The sequence below is a fragment of the Leopardus geoffroyi genome, chromosome B2 (genome assembly GCF_018350155.1).
Source record: "Leopardus geoffroyi isolate Oge1 chromosome B2, O.geoffroyi_Oge1_pat1.0, whole genome shotgun sequence".
NCBI lineage: Eukaryota > Metazoa > Chordata > Mammalia > Carnivora > Felidae > Leopardus > Leopardus geoffroyi.
This window is the reverse complement of record NC_059332.1, coordinates 119,945,145-119,970,606: the sequence shown is the minus strand read 5'-3', so window position 1 is coordinate 119,970,606 and position 25,462 is coordinate 119,945,145. Positions and strand designations below refer to the sequence as shown.

The following is a 25,462-nucleotide window of genomic DNA, read 5'->3' as shown; positions in this document are numbered from 1 at the left end:
ACATATTGAAAGTTCTTTCCAAATTCCTTTTTTTTTTTTTTTAATATATAAACCTTCTATAATTTTCTTTCTTTAACTCAGATTTGTCCTAGGTTTTCCCTCTTTAAATAACCAGCCTCACTTTCGGACAAAATTACTTTATTTTCCCTCAACAAGAATGCATCTCTGTATCTCATAATTTTTTTTCACTGAAAACATCCATCTTATTTTCTTTGCATACAAAGTTTTTTCCCTTATTATTTCCGGTGGTCTAATACATTACATTCATTAGAATTTTTAAGTCTTAGAAACCTTCATTTCTAGTGAACATTAAGTAGTGATTGCGAACTGTCTGTCTTAGCACAATTCTTCAGATTTGCACATTTATGAATACATTTCATGATTTTTAGAAGCATATGCCTTTTTAAATTTTCCAGTGAAGCATGAACAGATCAGGATATCTTTTAGTTTCTCTGTAACTAGAAGTCAAAAATACATAAACCTATGTTTAGTAATTAATGTTTTAGTATCTTGTTTTATTTGGAAGTGATCTAGATATTTAATGAATTTATGTATGTATGTAAGTATGTATTCTCCATACCCAGCATGGAGCTCAGTGCGGAGCTTGAACTCATGACCCTGAGATCAAGACCTGAGGTGAGATCAAGAATCAGACACTTTTTGGACTGAGCTATCCAGGCGCCCCGATATTTAACAAATTTAACTGAACTCATCGTTTAACCTAACTCAGCAACTTTTTAAGGTTCTAGGTGACCAGTAAGATTTAGGAAAATTATTTAAAAGTTTAGCTTATTTTTTTTTTATTTTAGTTATGCTTATTCAATTTACTTGTTCTCAACAATTTATGCTTAGGTTACTCGTAAAACTTTGTGATACATCAAAGTCCGTCTTCCAAGTTATTTTTCTTTTTTGTTAATTATTTTATTTTATTTTTTATTCTTTTAGAGAGAGAGAGAGAGAGAGCACAATCGGGGAGAAGGGCAGAGGGAGAGTGAGAGAGATAATCTTAAGCAGGCTGCATCCTCAACATGGAGCCTGACACGGGGCTTGATTCCATGACCCTGGGATCATGACCTAAGCTGAAACCAAGAGTCTGATGCCCACCCAACTGAGCCACCCAGGCGCTCCTCCAAGCTATTTTTTTTTAATATTCTGTAACAGAGATAATATTGATTTATAGGACTTTAAGTAAACCCAGGCAGAATAAAAGTTTTAATTTTATTGCTGATAGCTCTGAAGACATGTTTATTTCAATCAAACCAACAACCTTAAACCAGCTTTCATATCGAATATTTTCCTGGATCACATGAACTGGAAAAAACACTTGGGTTAATTTCTATCTTTTTCGGAGGTTTAGAATGGTCAGTCCTTATTAGCACTGGTCTTCAAACCAACTAAATAGAGCTCTTTTGAAAATTAATTTTGCTACAAATATTTGTGGAGATTTTTAACATTTGTATTTGTTCCTAAATTAATCTTAAGAAAGCTGTGCTGAAGTCTGGGCACAAGAGCCCTTTTAGCAGTTACTTTTATTTATTTATTTATTATTTTTTTGAGAGGGAGAGAGAGAGAATCCCAAGCAGGCCACACATTCCCACATTCTGTGAGACATACACATGTCATATTCTGACATGGGGCTCCAATTCACAAACCGTGAGGTCATGACCTGAGTCGAAATCAAAAGTTGGACGCTTAACCAACTGAGCCACCCAGGGGCCCTGGCAGTTTATTTTAAAAAAGACTCTTTTTCTTGCCTTTTTTTCCCCTTCAGTCTCAGGTAGTTTGGGGCTATATTTACATTGCAAAGACATGATAAGATGTGTAACTTTAAGGGGAAGAGAAAAAAAGGGAGTTCTCCCAAGAAGGACTTTGATTTTCTAAGGCCGATGATTTACAGGGTTTTTCAGATAAAGAAGAGAAGTTTTGGGATTGGTAAAAGAATAGGCGAATTTGAATAGCCTGTAGACTGACTTTTGTTTTGTAAAAGATTTATAAGAATGTTGTTTTTAATTCCTCAAAGAACTGGGTTATAAATTAAATGACTTTATAGGTTAATCCATCTATCCTACTACATTATCCTCTTTTTTTTTTTTCTTTCCCTCTGGATACATAGCTTTGTTGTTTTTTTAATCCCAGTATAATTAGCATACAGTGTTATATTTGTTCCATGTGTACAGTATAGTGATTCAACAATTGTATACATTACTCAGTGCTCATCGTGATAAGTGTACTCTCAATCCCCTTTATCTATTTCACCCATCTCCCCACAGATCTCCCCTCTGGTAACCATAAATTTGTTCTCCATATTTATGAGTCTTTTTTTTGTGTGTGTGTGTGTCTTTTTTTCTTTGTTGGTTTGTTTTGTTTCTTAAATTCCACATGATGAAAAGACATACTATTTGTCTTCCTCTGACTGACTTATATAAGTTAGCATTATACCCTGTAGATTCATCCATTTTGCTGCAAATGTCATTCTTTTCTTATGGCTAAGTTACATTTATTGTGTGTGTGTGTGGGGGGGGGGTATCTCACTTCCTTATCGATTCATCAATCGATGGACACTTGGATCGCTTCCATAATTTGGCTATTGTAAGTAATGCTGCATGGGTACATAGTTTTAATTTTAAATATTTCTGGCAGTATTGCATAACATCTCATGGGTGTCCAGCAGGCCCCCAAAGAGGGTGCAAAAGATCCTATCTTTCTTAAATCCAGAGTCACTCCCACAGACAGCCAAAAGAAAGAAACAACTTGCATGTACCAGGCAGGCAGAAAGCCTAGCCTATTCACGAAAAATGAGACAAGTAAGAAGGCAATTCCTATCCCTTGGAGAGAAAAGAACAATACACAATGGGTTTGCATTTGGAAATGAAGGGACAACAGTGAGATTTCATTTTCCTCTCTGGACTGGGCATCACAGACAGAGATTCAGAAGAACTGATTCTGGTAAGAATTTTCATCTTTCACTGGCCTCTGACAGTTTTTCCAGAATCCTGTCTGCAGGCTCTGACATCCACCAGTTCCCTCTTAGCTGTTTAAGGGAAGAATGTGGCAGTTTACCAGAAAATTCCTCAGTTTCTTCAACTCTGGGAGGGGGCCCCATGGGGGCCCTTCTCTGAAGGTAGTTACAGGAGTGTCTGTAAAAGCATTAAATTGGCAGACTTTTGCTTTTAATTATGTAGTCTTTCCAGAGCGGGAGAACAATTTAGACAGAGGATTAGTAGAATGGAGTACTCAGAAGAGGACAGAGATGAGCCATGAGAGTTACATCAGTCTAATTGTCTTCTGCTGTAGGTATATCAGGGAGCACGAATTTCCTTTTCCTCTCAAGGCCCATCTAGCCAGATTAGGGATCAAACTGACATGAGACAAATTAACAGGAGAAAATTGAATTTGATTTCGTATGTACTGGGAATCCACATGCACATGGAAATTCCAAAGATATCAGGCAAAATGAAGTATATCTGTCACTGTGAAGTAAGGAGAAGAGGGTGGGGCCTGGGACTTCAGAGGGAAGGAATGAAATTCACAGGGAGATAAGAAAGATTAAATGGTTGGTAAACAAATGTTTGCTAGGCCTCTCAGGAAATGTGAGACAAACAGGACTTTGATGAAACAAGTCTTGCTAGGTTTCTTCCTGTCTGCCACACCTAGTTCATGTCAAAACATAGTTATCTAAGGTGATAGCTCACGTCCTGGAGCTGATCCTCTATCTAAATTCTTTTCAGGCAGTTGTGGAGGAGGTAAAGAGCTTTTCCTGAATTTGCTGGATTTTGATTACTTTCTTTTCATCAAATTTTTATTAAGTTCTAGTTAGCTAACATATAGCGTAATGTTGGCTTCGGGAGTAGAATTGAGTGATTTATCGCTTGCATACAACCTCCAGTGCTCATCCCAACAAGTGTCCTCCTTAATACCCATCCCCCATCTAGCCCATCCCAAGGAACACCTCCCTTCCAGCAACCCTTAGTTTCTTCTCTATAGTTAAAGAGTCTCTATGATTTGCCTCCCCCTTTCTCTTTTTTTCCTCTTTTCCCTGTGTTTATCTGTCTTGTTTCTTAAATTCTACATATGAGTGAAATCCTATGGTATTTGTCTTTCTCTGGCTGACGTATTTCACTTAGCATAATACACTCTAACTCCATCTATGTCATTGCAAATGGCAAGATGTCATTCTTTTTGATGGCTGAGTAATATTCCATTGTACCTATATACCACATCTTCTTTATCCATTCATCAGTCAATGGACAATTGGGATCTTTCCATAGTTTGGTTATTCTTGATAATGCTGTTATAAATATCAGGGTCATGTACCCCTTTGAATCTGTGTTTTTGTATCCTTTGGATAAATATCTAATAGTGCAATTGCTGGATTGTAGGGTAGATCTATTTTTAGTTTCTTGAGGAACCTCCATACTGTTCTCCATACTGCACCAGTTTGCATTCCCACCAACAGTGTAAGAGGGTTCCCTTTATCCACATCCACGCCAACACCTGTTGTTTCTTGTGGTGTTAATTTTAGCCATTTTGTGGCTAAAGATTTATCCACATCTTTCCTTGTGTCTGTTAGACATCTGGATGTCTTCTTTGGAAAAGTGTCTATTCATGTCTTCCTCCCATTTCTTAATTGGATTATTTGGTTTTTGCCTGTTGAGTTTGATAAGTCTTTTATAGATTTTAGATATTAACCCTTTATAAGATATGTCATTTGCAAATATCTTCTCCCATTCCATAGGCTGCCTTTCAGTTTTGTTGATTGTCTCCTTCACTCTGCAGAGGCTTTTTATCTTGATGAGGTCCCAGTAGTTCATGTCTGCTTTTGTTTCCCTTTGCCTCTGGAGACGTGTCTAGTAAGAAGTTGCTATGGCCAAGGTCGAAGAAGTTGCTGCCTATGTTCTCCTCTAGGATTTTGATGGTTTCCTGTCTCACATTTAGGTCTTCCATCCATTTTGAATTTATTTTTTGTGTATGGTGTAAGAAAGTGGTCCAGGTTCATTCTTTTGCATATTGCTGTCTAGTTTTAATACCACTCGTTGAAGAGACTGCCTTTCTTCCATTGGATATTCTTCCTGCTTTGTCAAGGATTAATTGACCATACAGTTGTGGGTCAACAATATTTCTGGGCTTTGTATTCTGTTCCATTGATCTATGTGTCTGTTTTCGTGCCAGTACCATACTGTCTTGATGATTACAGCTTTGTCATACAGCTTGAAGTCCGGAATTGTGATGCTTCTGCTTTGCTTTGCTTTTTCAAACTTGCTTTTGCTCTTTGGGGTCTTTTGTGGCTCCATACAAATCTTAGGGCTTATTTTCCAGCCCGTAAAAAATTCTGGTGGTATTTTCATAGGCATTACATTAAATATGTAGATTGCTTTGGCTAGTATAAACATTTTAACAATGTTTGTTCTTCTAATCCATAAGCATGGGAAGTTTTTCCATTTCTTTGTGACCTCTTCAATTTCTTTCGTAAGTGTTCTATAGTTTTCAGAGTACAGATCTTTCACCACGTTGGTTAAGTTTTTCCTAGGTATCTTATGGTTTTTGGTGTAATTGTAAATGGGATTGATTCCCTGATTTCTTTTTCTGCTCGTTCATTATTGGTGTGTAGCAATGCAACAGACTTTTTTCTTTCTTTTTTTGTTTTATTGTCAAGTTAGCTAACATACAGTGTGGCGTTGGCTTCAGGAGTAGATTCCCATGATTCATCACTTACATGCAACACTCAGTGCTCATCCCAACAAGTCCCCTCCTCAATGCCCATCACCCATTTTCCCTACTCCCAACTCCCAACCCCATCAACCCTCAGTTTGTTCTCTGTATTTAAGAGTCTTTTATGGCTTGCCTCCCTCTGTTTGTATCTTATTTTTCTTTCCCTTCCCCTATGGTCTTCTAATAAGTTTTTCAAATTTGATATATGAGTGAAATCATATGATATCTGTCTTTCTCTGACTGATTTACTTCACTTAGCATAATACCCTCCAGTTCCATCCACGTTGAATGCAACAGATTTCTGTGCATTGATTGTATGTTCTGAGACTTTGCTGAATTAATGTGTTAGTTCTAACAATTTTTTGGTGGAGTCTTTGATTTTTCTACATAGAATACCATGTCATTTGCAAATAGTGAAAGTTTGATTTCTTCCTTGCTGATTCGAATGCCTTTTATTTATTTTTGTTGTCTGATTGCTGAGGCTAAGGCTTTATTTCTTTTTCTTGTCTGATTGCTGAGGCTAAGACTTGCAATACTTTGTTAAATATGGTAAGAGTGGGCATCCCTGTCTTGTTCCTGACTATAAAGGAAAACCTCTCAGTTTTTCCTCATTGAGAATGGTATTAGCTGTGGGTCTTTCATATATGGCCTTTATGATGTTGAAGTGTGTTCTATCTATCCCTATGTTGTTGAGGGTTTTTATCAAGAATGGACGCTGTATTTTGTCAAACATTCTTTCTGCATCTATTGAGGGGATCCTATGGTACTCATCCTTTCTTTTATTAATGTGGTGTATCACGTTGATCAATTTGTGAATATTGAACCAGCCCTGCTGCCCAGAAACCAATCCTACTTGATCGTGGTGAATAATAATTCTTTTAGTGTACTGCTGGATTTGATTTGCTAGTATCTTGTTGAGAATTTTTGCTGCCCATAATTCTCCTTTTTAGTGGGGTTTTTGGTTTTGGAATAAAGGTAATTTTGGCCTTGTAGATTGAGTTTGGAAGTTTTCCTTCCATTTCTATTCTTTTGAAACAGTTTGAGAAGAGTAGATATGAACTGTTCTTAAGTATCTGGTAGAATTCTCCTGGTAAGCCATCTGGCCCTGGACTTTTGTTTATTGCGAGATTTGTGATTACTGATTCACTTTCTTTGCTGGTAATGGATCTGTTGAAATTTTCTATTTCTTCCTGTTTCAGCTTTGGTAATTTGTATGTTTCCTGGAATTTATCCATTTCTTCCAGATGCCCAATTTGCTGGCATATAACTGTTCATAATATTTTTTTGTACTTGTTTGTATTTCTGTGGTGTTGGTTGTGATCTCTCCTCTTTAGTTTGTGATTTTGTTTTCTTGATTTTTCCTCTTTTCTTTTTGATTAAGTCTGGCCAGGTTCATCAATTTTATTAATTCTTTCAAAGAACCAGCTCTTTGTTCCATTGATCTTTTCTACTGATTTTTTTGTTTGTTTCTATATAATTTATTTCTGCTCTATGTTTTATTATTTCCCTTCTTTTGCTGGCTTTAGGCTTTATGAGGTAAGCCTGGATTGCTATATACTTCTCTTTTATGACCTCCTTTGCTGCATCTGAAAGGTTCTGAACTGTCATATTTTCATTTTCATTTGCTTCTATGTATTTTTTTTTTATTTTTTCTTTAATTTTCTGGTTAACCCATTCATTATTTAGTAAGATGTTCTTTAACCTCCATGTATTTGTGGTCTTTCCAAATTTTTTCTTGTGTTTGATTTCATGTTTCATAGCATTGTGGTCTGAAAATATGCATGGTATGATTTCAATCTTTTTGTACTTGCTGAGGCCTGATTTGTGAATCTGTATGTGATCTATTCTGGAGAATGCTCCATGTTCACTCAAAAAGGATGTGTATTCTGCTGCTTTAGGGTGAAATGTTTTGAATATAATTATAAGTCCATCTGATTCAATGTGGTATTCAAAGCCATTGTTCCCTTGTTGATTTTCTTTTAAGATGATCTGTCCTTTGTTGTAAGTGGGGTGTTAAAGTCTCTTACTATTATTGTATCATTATCAATGAATTTCTTTATGTTTGTGATTAGGTGATTTATATATTTGGGTGTCACCACATTGGGGGCACATATATTTACAATTGTTAGATCTTGTTGGATAGACCCATTTATTATGATATGGTGACTTTCTTTATCTCTTGCTACAGTTCTGTTTAAAATATAGTTTGTCTGATATAAGTATGGCATGGCTACTCCAGCTTTCTGTTGATGTCCATTAGCATGATAGGTGGTGCTGTATCATCTCACTTTCAATTTGGATGTGTCTTTAGCTCAAAGTAATCTTCATGCCAAAATGGCCCTTCTTGGGACAGCCTCCCTTTTGCCCTACAGTCCCTTTGTCTGAAACTTCCCTGAAGTTTCACACATTAATAAATTGAGTTGGTAGATGATTTCATATTTTCAAACCAGTCTCTTAGTCCTGACAATAGGTCAATTTAGTTAAACTCATTTCAGGAGGTCATGATAAAGGTATATTCTCAAAGTTTGGCCTTTGGTATAAACAGCCAGATATTAAATAAGAGACATTTTTATGGAAACAAAAGAAAACAATGGTTAAGGTTTGTATCAAATTATAAACCAATTTCCGAGTTTTGAGGGTAGCCAATCAAGAAGATTTTTATATGTCAGGCTATCTTTTTTTTTTAAATTTTTTTAATGTTTACTTATTTTTGAGAGAGGCAGAGACAGCGTGTGAGCGTGATCGTGACCTGAGTTGAAGTCAGATGCTTAACCAACTGAGCCACCCAGGCTCCCGTCAGACTATCTTTTTGAGCGGTCCACAGAGCAAGAGGCCTGAAGATTGTTTATACATGAGCTATTGTGGTGATTTCTCTAAAATTTATACCAAGTTGTTTATATTGTTTGTAGAGCTTCAGAAATAAAGGCAGTTTTAGTTTTTAAACGATTTCAAGTCAGAAAGGTGAGAGAAAAAAAATGTTAGTTTGGAGAGTCATAACCAGGCATTGGGGAACACTAGAAGAAATCAGAATCTGGTCCAGTTTATAAGACGCAGTATTAAAATCCAATACAGTAAAACCTTGTGTTGCGAGTAACTTGCTCGTGAGTGTTCCACAAGATAAGCAAATATTTCTAATACATTTTAACTTGATAAAAGAGCAATGTCTTACAATATGAGTAGCACATGACGCTGAATGCCACATGATCATAAGTGAGCCAATGGTTCTTCTCTCTCTCTCTCTCACTGTGCGATTGTGGGTGATGGTCTCCCATGCTTGGATGCTCAGTCTCAGGCCACGGTGTTTGGCAGAAATCAGTGGTTTTTCAGAACATTAGAAAGTGCCCGTAACTGGCACTGGTGTGTTTTTTATCACTTCATAGCAACTATGGACAGTCCTCTACTTTTCCATACAAGAGTAAGCTTAGGAACGCTTTGCTTCATTCTAGGTCAGGCTGCTTGCAGATATAGACCCTTTCCTCTGCTGCCTTATTGCCAGTTACATTAAATACAGTATATGACACTGTCCTGTAGTGAACATCCAGTGAAAGTGAAAGTCATCCTATACAATAACCCTCCTCTCTCTTGTCTCCCTCACACCAGTCACTAGGGTTTTCAAAGGTAAGTGCAGGTTAATTTGCTTATTTTTCTTTATTTTTTGTATTTTCTTTATTATTTTGTATTATATTACAGAATTGTAATCATTTTTATATGAATATTTTTGGGTTGTGGAACAAATCATCTGAGTTTCCATTACTTCTTATGGGGAAATTCGCTTGATATACTCATGCTTTGGATTACAAGCGTATTCCCTGAATGAATTATGCTCAGAAACCAAGATTTTACTGTACTTACAAAGATGTGTTGAGGAGGAAGAATTTCCTCTGCTATTCAAGGTCCTTCTAGCTGGACTAAGAATCAAATGGATATGAGACAAATGACAGGAGAAAATCAAATTTAATTTCATACATACAGGGAATCCACACAGGCATGAAATTCCTAAAGATACAAAGGGAAGAAAGATCATCAGCAGGAAGCTGAGGACATGTTTGGAAAACAATGCTTGCCTATTGTGCTGATAGATTTATTAGGTAGAGAGAAATCTCTGTTAATACCTGTTTTCCTGATGCAGGCAGTGGAGGAGGAGGTAAAGAGTTTTCCTGAATCTGTTGGGTTCTTTTGCTTTTAACTCAAAATAATGTTCATGCCAAAGTGGCCCATCTTGGGGCAGCCTGCCCTTGGCCCTGGCAGGTAGCTCATCTAAATTTAATTTTTCATTATCCTTTTGCAGTGGATCTTCCAATGAAACTATTTTGAAATTTTGAAACTTTTTGCAGGCGTCTGCTTGCCAATTAAAACAGGTATCCCATTCTGTTTACTTTGGGAACGCTTACTTTCAAGTGTACTGCTTAGATGGCCTTACCTAATTAAAACGTTCTGCATCATGGCCATCATAATTCTATGTTGTTTTTATTAAAGTTTTACCATTTCTATAGATAATCACAGCCCCCAGCACCATAGTTTTTAGACATAAAATAAGCGGGTGTTCCAGAAGGTGACATGCTTGACTCTTCTGATTTTAAGAATCCCATTAGCTAAGTGTTTGTTCACAGGACACAAGACAAACAAACATGGGCAACTTAATGCACCAGCAGTAAACAAAAGTTGTCACTGTGGACTGGCCAAGGGAAGGTTGTGCCCACCACTAGCAATTCCCACTGTGGACTAAACCAGCAGAATTCATTATGGAGACTGCAGACTGGAACTGGGGAAAGGAATAAACCAGGAAACCCCAGTAAATGGGGACTTCAGTGTGGAAGTTAAGAAGGAATCCCAATGTGGAATTGCAGACTGATCAAAGGGCTTAGGACTGGCACTCCATTAAAGCTTCCTATCTGTCTAGACCGACCTGTTGACCATGGACTGGAAAGCCAATTAGGTCAGGAGCTCAAATGCAAAAACAGCAGAGCTTAACTGAGAGGGACTTACCAATGGCCCTCAGAAGAAGCAAGACAGTGAACTCAGAAGTGTTCACAGAGCATTATACCTGTGTTTCTCATTGCTCCCAAATACAGTCAGAATTGTGCTTCAGATCCTGACAGTGTCCCCAAATCTGTTAAAACAAAACAAAACAAAATAAAACAAAACAATTCAGTCGAGTATATTTGAAGATCTAACTAGCTTTATTAAATGATTCATGAATCAGGCAGCATTCCATCTAGCAAATAGACGGGAGCTCCCTTGAGGTAAACAAGAGGCAGGTTTTGTCACTGAACCAACGTTAAGTTTGCTCCTTGGTGAATCAGAAATTGAACTGGGTTGAGTTGGCACACAAAGAAAGATTTATTTGCAGCAAATAAGGACATTACAGGGAATGACTTCCAATGCAGTGACTCTCCAAGCAAGGGTGAATGGATTCTCTTTATTTAGATTCAGGGTGAATATTTAGATTAGGAAGCCTCCCCTTTGTATGTAGAGGTAGTCATAAGGTCATGCACATGCCTTAGAGAAACATGCCTATACGTGCATTGTGTGTTATGTCAATGAGGTCTGTGCTCTTCCTTGGGCAGAGATTTTAGTATTATAATGAGGTAAAGGTAGTTTTTGGTCATTCTGGAGGTCACTCTATGGTCCTCCTGTGCAGGTGCAAGTCAGAAGTTAAGCTCAAACTGGTCTTGTTGGTCTGGGCTAGCTGGAGGTCTTGTCAGGGCAGTCACTATGGCCTGAGGAGTGCTTTTGGTTTTTATTTGTCTGAGTTAGGAGATAAGCTGGAAAGAAGAGCTTACGGAAAAATGTGGGACAAAGGTTGGTGAGTACAAGCAGGTGGGGAGTGAGGGTCAGGTCTTGGGGGTCTTGCAGGTAACACTTTTTGAAGGGAGAGAGAAAGCATAAAAAAAAAGAAAGAAAAAAGGAATTTATTACCAAGGAATGCATTGTTTAGGCAAGGTTGTCTTCCTAAGGGTAGTGGTAGGAACCTATCAGTAAATTTTCTAGATTTGACCAGGAAATTCCGTGTTGGCTGGTGAATGGTTACATCCTTGGGGTGTTGAAATTATATACAGGTTAGGTATTAAGTCTTGATTTACTGACCTGGGGCCCTAAGTGATGCCATTTTGGGGCCTGTGGCTTTCTTTTTAACATTAGTTTCATTAAAAAGGATACATGGAAAGGATGCACAGGGCAAGGTATGGGGAAGGGGCACAGAGTTTCCATGCCCTCTCCGAGCGTGCTGCACTCCCCATACTTGCATGTGCTCGCCAACCCCAAAGCTCTCCAAACCCCTTCATTACACAGGCACCCATGATTAAATCATGGTTCTCTTGCATTGACCTCCCTTGGATCATCTGAAACAACTGGATTAGCTGCAACAACTGAACAGATAACCAATGAGGGAAGTAAATTATCCAAAGTTCTATCGAAAGCTGGTGGCAGTCCTGGGGTGATCCCTTAAATGGCACATTTGTTAGGTCTTTTGTGTACCAGGTATTGTGCTGGGTATTGGGTACATAGAGAAATGCAACAGGCAGTACCCACCCCATTCGGTCTTTGTTCTCCTCTCCTTTCTCCTGTTTCTGGTTCTTTCCACTTGGGCTGGGCAAGATGTGCTGCTGAGTTCCTTTTGGCGTTTGCTACCTGGGTTGCTGTCAGTGAAACCCCAGATGCTGGAGGTCTTATTCCAACACCAGGCAGTGGGATGTTACATATTTCCTCTCAGCGGGTAATCATCTCTATCCTTGCAGGTTTGGTTGGATGTCTGGTGGTATTAATCAAGATTTCTCTCTACCTAAAAGTTTTGTTGGGGTTGGGGAGGAAAGTGGTGCCTGGGTGGCTCAGTCAGTTAAGCGTCCAACTCTTGATGTGGACTCAAGTCATGATCTAACGATTTGTGAGTTCAAGCCCCTGGTCCCTACGGAGTCTGCTCAGGATTCTCTGTCCCTCCCCTGCTCATGCTCATTCTCTCCTCTCTCTCTCTCTCTCTCAAAATAAATAAATAAACTTAGGGGCGCTTGGGTGGCTCAGTCAGTTGAGCGGCCGACTTCAGCTCAAGTCATGATCTCACAGCCTGTAAGTTTGAGCCTCGCATCGGGCTCTGTGCTGACAGGTCAGAGCCTGGATCCTGCTTGAGATCTGTGTCTCCCTCTCTCTCTGCCCCTAACCCACTCACATTCTGTCTCTGTCTCTCTCAAAAGTAAATAAAAACTTTAAAAAAATTTTTTTAAATAAATAAACTTAAAAAAATAAGTTTTGTTCAGACCAAGGGCAGGCCACTCCAAAGTGTGCCACTTTGGCATATTTTTTTAAATAAAAATTACTTAAGAAACAGCCAATGCAAAAAGAACAGTCTGACTCCTCCTTGTCGTGAGAAAACAAGACGGCAGATCTCTTGTGTAAAAGGTAGTCTCTCTGTGCCTGGAGGTAAATAGATTCTTATCACCAGAGATAGGACATTTAGAACCAAAAAGGCTGTTACTTTTTATTTAATTTACTACCGTAGTCCCTAAATTCTGTTTAGAATTCCTTACTCATTGAAGTTTCCAAAGTTATGTTTTCTTTGTCCTGTCAATTCCTCACCACAGATTTACTGCCCCTTTGTCTAAAAAGTTGAGAAACTGCCTGCCTTGGTAATTTCTTTAGGACTCAATTTCATTAATGGGACTCTGTGTGCACGTATTAGAGCTTTGGCTCCCCCCCACCCCCACCCCTCCCCGTTAATCTGTCTCATGTTCATTTAATTCTTAGACCAGCTGGAAATCTTTGAAAGCAGAGGAGGTTGTTCCTCCCCTATGGTTGGCGTGGCCAGCTGGATCAACTTCCGCTGGATATTTGCTCCGAAGATTCTGCAGCTTTGAGGTCTTGGGAGATCTGACGTACAGCCGGCAGAAGGTAAGGTTTCTTACCATGCCAGCCTCCTGGAATCTGTGAGGTCTGGTGGAGTGAGAGTGATGACAGCCTTTCTCTCTCTCTCTGTCTCTCTCTCTTTCTCTCTCTCAGATTAGATTAGTAAGAGAAAATATTTGTCGAACTAGTTTCTTTGGCTTAGTGACTCTCGGTAAAAATTTGGTAGAGTACTGTTTGGTTAGTGATCCCTTTCCTCCCAGAGGTGGTCTTTTTTTTCCCCCTTGGTCTGTGTCTTTTGTGTTATTTTTCTTAAAAGGGATTATCGTAGAGAAGAACTCAAGCATAGACCCTACCAGCCTGCTGTGCAAGCTGATCCCACTGAGTGATGAGTTCATCAGACAGTGTCAGTTCGGACGTACTTTGCTGTGAATCCCCTGTGTAATAACCGGATGAGGGTTTTCCTTTCATCTTGTTCTATGTGCTAAGAGCTTGGTTTTGTGACCAGTGAGAACATTCTCTCTGGCATTCGGAGGGTGCATTTACTGGGGTGCACTTCAGTGGCCAGTTGAATACAGTGGGGATCTGAGACACCCACTGACGAGGAGCACTCTCTTTCTCCGCTGTGCCAGCTCTCAGGGGAATTTGTCATAAGAAAATGTCTTATGTCTAGACCATAAGGACCTTTGTTCTCTCAACTTTCATTGCTTGTTAAGTGCTAGAAAAATCCCATTCTGGCAGCACCTGCCTGCTGACACAAATTAGTGGGTCAGGAAGCTTTGCACCTTTGTGGGAGGCTGGAGACACAGGATATACCACGTCATTCTTCCCTACTGTCCCCCAAGGCCTTTGCTTTCTTAGGCTATTCTTGAGAGTAGACTTTTGGATCATGGGAACTTCATCAACTATGCCCTCTCTAGGGATGCCTTTTGTATCTTTGGTTAAGCCATGAAAAGACTTACTGGTTTGAGTCACTATTAATAGTAAGATCTTACTCATCAATGACCAGAAGATGAATCTTTTAAATTAGCTAAATTAAAAAAAAAAAATCTTTATAGAGAGCTCTGAATTATCTTATTAGTATAAGGCTATCCTTAGGGACTCGCTTAACAAGACAAAGAACAGAAATTAAACTTTCCACTCCATACAAGATTTGTAGACAGCATTCCAGCTTAATCTCAAGTTCAAAGTATACAAATTACTCATAAATGCTGAAAGCCAAAAAGTAAATTTAGCAGAAGCACCTGAGACAGGCAGTAGGGCTTGCTTTGCTCTAATCAGGCTCTGCCACCTTTAGGCATTTCTATGCAATGACCCTGCCCCCAAGAACCATAGAGAATTCATGTCCCTTGAATAGCAGCAGATCTTTTAAGTTATAATGCCCCTTTTCTTCCACTTTCAAAAGACCCTACCAGCTTGGATTAAGTTGGCTAAGCATCCAACTCTTGATCTCAGCTCAGGTCTTGATCTCATGGTCATGAGTTCAAACCCTGCATGGGGCTCCACCCTGGGCATGAAACCTACTAATATTTCAAAGAAAAGATCCTACCAAATTTAGAGGAATTGGCTTAATGGCTAGTCACAGCCTCACTCACAGAGAACTTGACTGGTTGCTAAGGGAAGTTTCTTTCAGCTCATGATTATATATATGGTTATTAGGCATGACAGAAGGCCCCCTGGAACTCTGCCCCCCTTCACAGAGGAAGCAGAAGACCAAAATTTCTCCTAGGCCCTCCTTCAATTAATCAGTGGAAGGCTGATTCTCAAGGCTTAATATAATAAAAGCTCAAGGTTAAATTTTGTACTTAGGGGAAAAAAAAAAAAGGCTTTTATTAGACTGCTTTATATAGAGTTTACACAGGCATATTCCTATTTTAGTTGATCATCTCCCTGGTATAAATATATAATGTTTAGCTAAAAAGGCAGGATGGACGTCTGGGTGGCTCTGTTGGTTGAGCATCTAACTTCAGCTCAGGATGTGATCTCACAGTTCATGAGTTTGAGTCCTGCCTCTTTCTCTCCCCCTCTCTCTCTCTTCTCCTTCTTTCTCTGCCCATCGTGCGATTCTCCCTCTCTCTCTCTCCCTCTCTCTCTCTCTCTCTCTCTCTCTGCCCCTCACTCATTTGTGCTGTCTCTCTCTCTCAATCTCTCAAAAAAAAAAAAAAAAAAAAGGGCAGGTCAATCCCTTGATAGTCAGGGTGCAATCCAAATCTTTGGGGGAATTAAAAACAAGTGTCTTTATCTTATAAATCTCTACAAAACTCTAAAAGCAAGTCAAACCCACCGATCTTTACTAATCTCAAATCTCAAAATCTTTCCTATTCCTCTCAAAATGCTTATAGATATTATAAAAGATCAGGATATTGGAGCAAAATTGTCCTAGGAACAGAAATAAATTTTAAATAGCAATTAGCCCACATTTCTTTAAAAAACAAAACAAAACAAAACAAACTTGCATTCTTCCTCTGTCCCTTAAAATTATAAATTTTTATCATACTTTTGAAATGTAAACACAGCCCACAATTGCCTGAGACTGAAGGAAAAAGGCAGAGAAGAGAAAAGGTCTTTTAAAAATACAAACTACTAAAATGCCTCTTGTGCCCAGGCTCTAACATCTCTGATAAGAGGACAATATGTCCCCAAAAGTCCACGTTGGAGAAATCTTGGATACTTTCTCTATGTCTTTGTGATGTCAATTTTCTACCGAAAAGCTATCCTTTGAAATACAAACTCTAAAAAAAAAAGTTTCTCATCAGAAGGAAGACAGAGAGAGAGAGAAAAGGTATGTCAAAATCAGACCCATGATGTTCTCTCCACAAAACAAAAACGATAAGATCTTTGTTTACATCTGTAAGTATGTTTGTATGTATGTCCATACTGTTAAATCACGAAAATCCAACAGAGCAAATTTTAAAGATCTAATCGGCTTTATTAATCAATTCATGAATTGGGAGCATCCCATCTAACAATTAGAAAGGAACTCCAGGGGCGCCTGGGTGGCGCAGTCGGTTAAGCGTCCGACTTCAGCCAGGTCACGATCTCGCGGTCCGTGAGTTCGAGCCCCGCGTCGGGCTCTGGGCTGATGGCTCAGAGCCTGGAGCCTGTTTCCGATTCTGTGTCTCCCTCTCTCTCTGCCCCTCCCCCGTTCATGCTCTGTTTCTCTCTGTCCCAAAAATAAATAAACGTTGAAAAAAAAAATTTTTTTTTAAAAAAGAAAGGAACTCCAGAGTGCTACAGAAAAGGAACTGTTTTTGAAAGTAGAGGTAGGGTGGAAAAAGATAGTTTTTAGCAAAGAATCCATTGTTGTAGGCTGTGTTGCCCTCCTAAGGGAAATGGAAGAGGTCTATCAATGAATTTCTTGTGCTGACCAGGAAATTCCATGTTGACTGGTTAAAGGTTGCATTCCTGGGGAATTGAAATTGCAGTTAGTTCAGGTATTTAGTCGTGGTTTACTGACTTGGAGCCTTAACCTAAGTAATTCCATTTTAGGCCTGTGGTTTTCCTTTTAACAACACATATGTTGTAAGTGTGAGATTTTTTCCCTACATCTGGATGGTATTACTAAAATTAATTTGTAAAAGAGCCCTATTTAGTTGGTTTAAAGGCAAGCGCTTATTTTCAGGTTCATATGATCTGGGAAAATATTCAGTGTTAAAGGTAATTTAAGGTGGTTGGTTTAATTAAAATAGACATGTTTTAAAATTATCACCATTAAAGCTAAAACTTTTATTCTGCCTCAGTTTTAGTTCAAGTCAAGTAAGTGGATACTACCTCTGTTGTAAAATGTTTTAAAAATATAATTAGCTTGGGAAGATTTTAATGTCTCGTGTAGTTTTTATTGGTAACCTACGCATGACTGTTAAGAACAAGTAAATTGAAGAGATATAACTTTTAAAAGTTTTTAGGTAAACTTTTAAAGTAGTTTCTCCAGGGACACCTGGGTGGCTCCGTCGCTTAAGCAACCAACTTTGGCTGGGGTCATGATCTCATGGTCCATGAGTTTGAGCCCTATGTTGGGCTCTGTGCTGACAGCTCAGAGCCTGGAGCCTACTTTGGATTCCGTGTCTCCCTCTCTCTCTGCCCCTCCCTACTCACACTCTGTCTCTCTCTCAAAAATAAATAATAAACATTAAAAAAATTTTTTTGAGTAGCGTTCCCAAATCTTTTTGGCAAGTTGAAACCTTGACGTTTTGCTAAGTGATAAGTTAGGTTGAATTCATTGACTATCTGGGTCATTTCCAAATAAGATAAAATAGTAAACATTAAATACTAAACATAAGTTTATCTACTTATAATTTCCTTATTATAGAGAAACTAAAAATAAATTTGGATCTGTTAGCAACCATGTTTTGTGCTTTATTAAAAGATTGCACTATGAAGAAACACATGCTTCTAGAAGCTATGAAATATATTCAGAAAATTGCCAATCTAAAAAATGCTGGAGAAACAGACAATTCACATTTTTCACTAGAAATTAGTTTCTAAGGGTTAAAAGTTGTGATTAATACATGTGATTAAAGCTGTTAAAAATTAGGGCACTTGGGTGGTTCAGTTGGTTAAGTGTCAGACTCCTGATTTCGGCTGAGGTCATGATCTCACGAACTGTAAGATCAAACCAGGTATCCAGCTTGGCATTGACAGTGTAGAGCCTGCTTGGGATTCTCTCTTTCCCTCTTTCTCTGTGCCTCCCCTACTCTCTCTTTCTCTCTCTCTCTCAAGTAAATAAACTTAAAAAAATTGTAAATGGCTAAGATTAGAATACATTTATTTAAGAATAAGTTTTAGTATCAAAAGTACACTCATGGAAAGAAAATTAGAATTTGGTTTTTTCCTCTGTTAAAAGAAAAAAGTTTCTTAGGTGATTTGTTTGCTTTTTATTAGAAATTGTAATAAAAAATTTCTTTACCTCTAATGTAATCTGCCTAGAAAAAGATTTTGTGTTTTGTTTTAATCAAATCTTTGATCGTTCAAGAACCAAGTCTTCTTAATATTAAAAGAGCTAAGATTTGTTCACAACTACGTAATCCTCTATATGTGCCTTTAAAATTTTCTGTTGTCAGAGGGTGCCTGGGTGGCTCAGTTGGTTAGGCATCTGACTTTGGCTCAGGTCATGGTCTTGCGGTTCGTGAGTTTGAGCCCCAAGTCGGGCTCTGTGCTGATAGCCTGGAGCCTATTTTGGATTCTGTGTCTCCCTCTCTCTCTGCCCCTCCCCCTCTGATGCTCTCTCTCTTTCTCAAAGAATAAATAAACATTAAAAAAAATTTTTTTTAAATCTTTTATTGTCACTTTGTTTAAACTGATAAGTAGTTTTATAATGATCTATGATCATTCTTTAATTAAATGTTTGAAACTTTTGATATTTTTTGATGACCTTCCCAAAATCAAAATTTTTTTAAGATTTTATTTTTAAGTTATCTCTACACCCAACATGGGGCTCGAACTCACTACCCTGAGATCAAGAGTCACACACTCTTCCAACTGAACCAGTCAGGCACCCTCCAAAATTGAGCTGTAAAATAGTGTTTTGACTACAAGCTAATTGAAATGTTCCAGAGGGCCCCTGGAATAGTTTGATGATTCTATTTCTCATCATAAAAGAGAGATATTAAACTACTTAGGCGTTCTTGGTATGTTAAATTACATAGGAAGTATTATCAAATAAGTAATACTAAACTGTCTTATATTTGTGTAGATATATGTTACTAAAGTCAGTACTCTGGAAATTGTATGAAACGCCTAGAAATCTGATATGTCCTGGTATGTTATTATCTTAAAATGTTATGTACCAGAAAAATAACCAAATTTCCTTACCAATTACATTGTAATGATTTCTAATCACATCTTTAATCATGGATTTTTAAGGTCCTTTATCATTTACAGACAGTTATACTTTTTCTCAGACGCTTTTACAACAGTTTCCTGCACATGTATTTTATCTCCAGTGAGACTCATGGAAAGAACTCTGAGTATATGTTTATTGTTTTTAAAGCTTTTTGTTTAATTTTTTTAATGTTTGTTTCTTTTCGAGAGAGAGATGGACTGGGGGAGGGGCAAATAGAGGGAGACACAGAATCCTAAGCAGGCTCCAGGCTCTGAGCTGTCAGCCCAGAACCCGATGCAGGGCTCAAACTCATGGACCATGAGATCATAACCTGAGCCGAAGTCAGATATTTCATCGACTGAGCCACCCAGGCACCACCAGGTTGTGTTTTAGCAACCCTAAGACGTTAAAACTAAACTTGGTTTAGTGGGGAAATTGGATTCAAGCAGAACACAAATTAATATCATGAGACTAAATGAACTGAGGATGATTATACTTTTTATGACTTTTTTTTGTTTGAAACATTGCTGATCTCTTAAGGTTTTGCTTTTCCAGATTTAACTAACTTTCTCTTAAGCTAACTATGACCTACAGCAATTTGACAAAATAAAACTTTTCAACAAATTAAAACATATACCTTTTTCTTCTATCTGATCCCCTCAGAATTTTCAGTGAATATTCTTATATTTTCATGGCAATGTATCCACTTGCATAAGTTCAGTAAGAACCGGTTCCTGTAACAGAACATAATTGGAAACATTGATTGTACTACTGAGGCTTTGACTGGAATGTTATATTTGAGGGAAACCTGCAAAAACTTAGATATTACCAGACAGCTTTAAGGAACCAGTATTAATGATAGGGAGCCAATAAAGCTCCTTGGGAAAACAGCCCAATACCTTGCTTATGGGGTTGCTAGCAACCTTACAGGTAAAGAAGGTCACTTCTTGGCCGGTGCAGGAACCTCAGGATATTTTGAGGACTTCAAGAAGAGAAGAATTAACCTAAATCTATAAATATTAAAGGCAGAGTCTGATGTCAAGGATTTGACTTGGCTTCTGGCCGTCAGAGCCTGTTAAAAGTTGAGTCTAGAGGTTCTTTATAAAAAATTCCAGCAAAGCAGATTTAAAAGAGTCTGTATGATCAAATGCTATTCTTGCTGAACTTCTATAAAGAATCAGGCCAATATTTTTAAACTACGTTTATTTTATAAACAAATCAGTCTTAATTTGACTATCTTTGGTAAAATGAGGGTGCTTATAAAAAGAAAATTATGTTTCAGTATCACATCTTTATAGATATTAGATTCTAAAACAGTTCATTATAAACGAGATTAGATCCATGGGGTGCCTGGGTGGCTCAGTCAGTTAACCATGTGCCTTCGGCTCAGATCATATCTCCCGGTTTGTGAGTTCAAGACTCACGTCAGGCTCTGTGCTGTCATCACAGAAGCCCGCTTTGGATCCTCTGTCCCCTCTTCTCTCCGCTCCTTCCCTGCTTGTGCTCTCTCTCTGTCTCTCTCAAAATAAACAAATGAACTTAAAAACAAACAAACAAACGAGACCAGACCTTGATTTTTTTCTAGTTTCCTTCAGTGTCTGGTTACAACTCTGAATGAACAGTTCCAGTTTTTTCCCATCATTTTGACTTGGAATCATTTTGTAAATAAAACTTCTCCTTTTTCTGAAGCCTTACAGACTGAATAGAAACAACTTGATGGAAACTCCAGAGAAGTCACCACAACAGCTAATATGTAACAATCGGCATGCCTGTTGTGCGGGTTGCTCAGAAAGGTTACCAGAGACGCTTGTACAAACCGAAACAGTCTGCCAAATTGTCACTGCCTGCACTAACCTTATTTGAAGATGCTTGTAGCCTGCCATCTAGAAATCTTTTTAACTGGCTACTCTCAGAACTCAAAACCAGTTTTATAATGTATCTAATCTTAACCATTGCTTTTTTGTTGTTGCTGTTTCCATAAAAATGCCTCGTCTCTACTATATGATTATTTGAACCATCGGCTTCACTCTGAAAATACACAAGCAGCACAGCCTTCTAAAGTTCCTTTAATTTACACTAACCCATTGTTACAACCAAAATACTGTTTAGTGACATAAAACAATCTGCCAGCTCAACTTTGAATGTGCGAAACTTCCAGGGAAGTTTCCGAGGAGGAAACTATAGGGACCAAGGACAGGCCACCCCAAAATGTGACCACTTTGGCATATTGATTATTTTATCTATTTATTTTTATTTTCTTTGCTACCTTTTTCCAATTTTTATTATTTATTTATTTTTTTAAAATATAATTTATCGTCAAATTGGCTAACATCCAGTGTGTAAAGTGTGCTCTTGATTTTGGGGGTAGATTCCCGTAGTTCATCGCTTACATCCAACACCCAGCACTTATCCGAACAGGTGCACTTCTCAACACCCATCACTCATTTTCCCCGGCATGTTGATTACTTTAAGTAAAAGTGACTTAAGAAACAAGGCAAACAAAACAAAACAAAACAAAACCAGCTCTGGCACCCCCCCATCTTCACCTCCAGAAAACAAGAAATACATCTCCCATGTGAAAGGTAACCTCTCTGTACCAGGAGGTAGAGAGATCCTCATTACTAAAGATAGGAAATTTAGAGCCAAAAAGACTGTATGAACAGCCCTTGTTACTTTTTGTTTAATTTACAACTCTAGCCCAGATTCTGGAAGCCCTTACTAATTGAAGCTCCCGAAGCGTTCTTTGTCCTGTCAGTTTCTCACAGGTTTATTGTCTCATTGTCTAAAAAGTAGGAAAACTGCCTGCCTTGGTTATTTGCCGGAGCATCTGGCAATTAGTCAATGACAGTTAATGTGATCATACCAATTCTGGCTCCAACCACTTGTACCTTAGAATGTGACCTCATTTGGGAATAAGATTGTTTCAGATATAAGTTAAGATGAGGTCATTAGGGGAGTAAGGTGGGCACTAAATCTAATGACTCCCGTCCTCGTCAAAAAGGGAAGTTTTGATTCAGACGTGCGCACAGGAGGAATCCATGAGTAGACACAGGGAGAATATCACGTGTAGACACAGGGAGAAGATAGCCGTCTACACAGAGAGAAGCCTTGCCTTCCCTTATAGCCCTCAAGAGGAACCAGATCTGTTTTCCTCTGAAACTTCTTGCCTCCAGAGCTGTGAGACAATAAGCTTCTGTTGCTTAAACTCCCCAGTTTCTAGTCCTTTATTATGACAAGCCTGGCAAACTGAAACATACATTTCCTCATCGGATCCTCACAAATCCCTACAATAAGACTCCTTTGTTATGTAAGATTTGTTTGCATCTCTATGATGTAAAACCACACGGCTTGCTTATAGTAGATTTTAATTTACTTGTAAGGTACTAAGTCCTGGGAATCACATGATTTATTGTGTTTTCTCTCTGTACATATCAGGACTTGCTCTGTTTATCAGCAGTCATTGGACTTCAGCATGATTACTCCCCAGTTGCTGGCTTATGTGGCAATTTCAGTTTCCTGTGTCTTAAAAGTCAGCTCCCTGGATACCTTCATTGCAGCTGTTTATGAACACGCCGTGATATTGCCTAATACCACCCTAATACCAGTGTCCCGTGAAGAGGCATTGGCGTTAATGAACCGAAATCTGGATCTTTTGGAGGGAGCGATCACTTCAGCAGCAAAACAGGTACCATCTCTCGAGTGTGCTAGATTCCATGTAGAGGAAGAGTTGGGGGTCTTAGGAGACAGGGTCACTGGCAGGTTCAGTTATACTTTTGGATGACGTAAGTGTCAGGGTAGCCAACAACTTTTGCTGTACAATCAGAGTCCTACCTCCTTCTCAAAATTATTACAGCAAGGACACTATTATGCCTCCCTGAGTGAGACCAAGTGAGGAAAAGAATGGCTTCCTCATCATTAAGGCTCAGCACGCCTTTGAGGAACTTGCTGTGAATTCCACAACTTTGCTCCCGTCCTTTTGCTGCACATAAAGGGTGGAAGATAAATGGGTCAGGACCAGGTGCTGTGCTTTAATTTTTTTTTTTTCAACGTTTTTATTTTATTTTTGGGACAGAGAGAGACAGAGCATGAATGGGGGAGGGGCAGAGAGAGAAGGAGACACAGAATCGGAAACAGGCTCCAGGCTCTGAGCCATCAGCCCAGAGCCCGACGCGGGGCTCGAACTCACGGACCGCGAGATCGTGACCTGGCTGAAGTCGGACGCCCAACCGACTGCGCCACCCAGGCGCCCCTGTGCTGTGCTTTAGAGTGTTAGCAGCCTTGGTATACTTTTGTGCTCTTAAGTGGGTGCAGGTTTTCAGATTAGTTCATAACACCAAAATAAAGTTAGTTGCAAATTAATATGCATTATGTACTTCATACTTCATTCTAATTACAGGATAAAAGTATATGTTGATGCATAGTAAGTCCTTGAGTTCAATGAAGGGTTAAGTTTAAGTGCGTGGTTTGAATGGGTATGGTTTAAATAAGGCATTTGTAGATCAGGTGTAGAGGAGGGATATGTAAAGTGTGATGAGTCGTGAATACATACGTATAACGTACACATCACATCTCACACTTCATCAGCACACGTTCTTATACATACAAACATTTTAAAGGCTGCAAGAATTCTGAGGTCCTTTTTCACCCTTAGTCCAGCCATTTTCTCAAAGGCTACAGTAGCTTTCAGGGTGATTGCCCGGTCTGAAGGTGCCCTGGTTAGCGTGGGGTGTACCTCTGGGCTTGGCACACTTCAGGGAAGCAGGGTCTGAGTGCTCTCCTTCTGAGAAGCCAGAGTCACTTTTGCAGGATACGGAGCAGGGAAGGCTAGAACGGAGGAGGAAGTAAAACCAAGACTTTGAGTATAAATCAACCCGGTGACACTCAGACACAACATCTGACTGAAGTCCAGAAAAGGGAAGTGATTTTGAGAAGACCAGGGTTTACAGTTAACTGCAGTGGATGGCAAACATGTAAGGCTATTGATGTTTATGGAAGAATGAAAAAGTTGTATAGAAATGGTGACGGTGGGATTAGACAATAAAAATGGCTGGGCCAAGAAAATAAATTCTAAAAATAGTGAAAACAAAGGATTAGGATTGAAAGGGGGGGGGGAGAAAGCCTGGATGGTTGTTTCTCATCCACTCAGTTGCTCAGGTCCTCTTATAAACCCTTCTTGGATCCTTTCCTCAATTGAGAAATATTTCAATTAAGCTACATTTTTCACAGGGTGCACATATTATTGTGACTCCCGAAGATGGTATCTATGGCTGGAATTTTAACAGAGAAACTATCTATCCATACTTGGAGGATATCCCAGACCCTCGAGTGAACTGGATCCCTTGTAATTATCCCAACAGGTAAAGAAACAGATGGTGGACAATTCAATCATGAACATGAACTTACTGTACCTGGGAGAACTTTGTAGAAGATCAGTGCATAAGATTCACTAGCAACTCGAAGCTCAAGATGATTTTATTATTTTTCACCTCCTATGGGTACATTTATTAGGGAAGCGAATATGAATTGTGAAATCACAGAGATCAGTGTTGGAAGGTCTCATAGAAACCACCAAATTGCGAATATATTTTCATTGAGAGAATGAATCTGGAAGACAATAGCGTAACTTGCTTATGGTTTACAGGGGTAGTTGGTTAATGGGAGAACCAGAATCAAACTCTAGTCTCTGACTTCTTACCAGTGAACAAAAAATTGTTTCCCCATGTGGGCACTGTAATCTGAAAACTGTGAGAAAATGGCAAAATAGAGTCACATGTTAGTTTAAGATTAAAAATTTCCCTTTTACATCAATAAGATAGCTAAATGAGGTTAATGTGAATGAAATCCTGAGAGCTTAAGGTAATTATTGGTGTCCTAGAACTGTGTGAGTGGTTTAAGTCTGGCGTAAACTAAAGAAATATAATGTATGATGAAAGCAGCACTATTTTTTTTTAACGTAAGCAAAGCAATACCTTATAGATTTAAGAGAATTATCTCTGTTAACTCACTTCTTTCCAAATGTGCTATTGCTAACATCATTAGGAACTCCCGTTTTGGAAATGCTCTCAAAACCATGCAAACTAACCACTGTAACTGCGTATG

At 38.7% G+C, this 25,462-nt stretch overlaps 1 protein-coding gene across 8 annotated transcripts in view; it reads left to right on the top strand.

Moving 5' to 3' along the window:
* LOC123609023 (pantetheinase) overlaps positions 1-25,462 on the top strand; it is a 92,851-nt gene that overhangs the window by 14,740 nt on the left and 52,649 nt on the right. For 4 of the 8 annotated variants that reach the window (XM_045499654.1, XM_045499655.1, XM_045499648.1 and 1 more), the window contains exons 2-4: positions 13,447-13,590; positions 22,799-23,048; positions 24,590-24,720. In XM_045499654.1, coding sequence (XP_045355610.1) covers positions 22,836-23,048; positions 24,590-24,720 — 344 coding nt within the window. In that variant the 5' untranslated portion in view covers positions 13,447-13,590; positions 22,799-22,835. Of the gene's footprint in view, positions 1-2,834; positions 2,947-7,223; positions 7,246-13,099; positions 13,123-13,155; positions 13,329-13,446; positions 13,591-22,798; positions 23,049-24,589; positions 24,721-25,462 lie in introns of those variants that run through there. The other 4 variants (XM_045499649.1, XM_045499653.1, XM_045499647.1 and 1 more) reach the window with 4 other exon arrangements.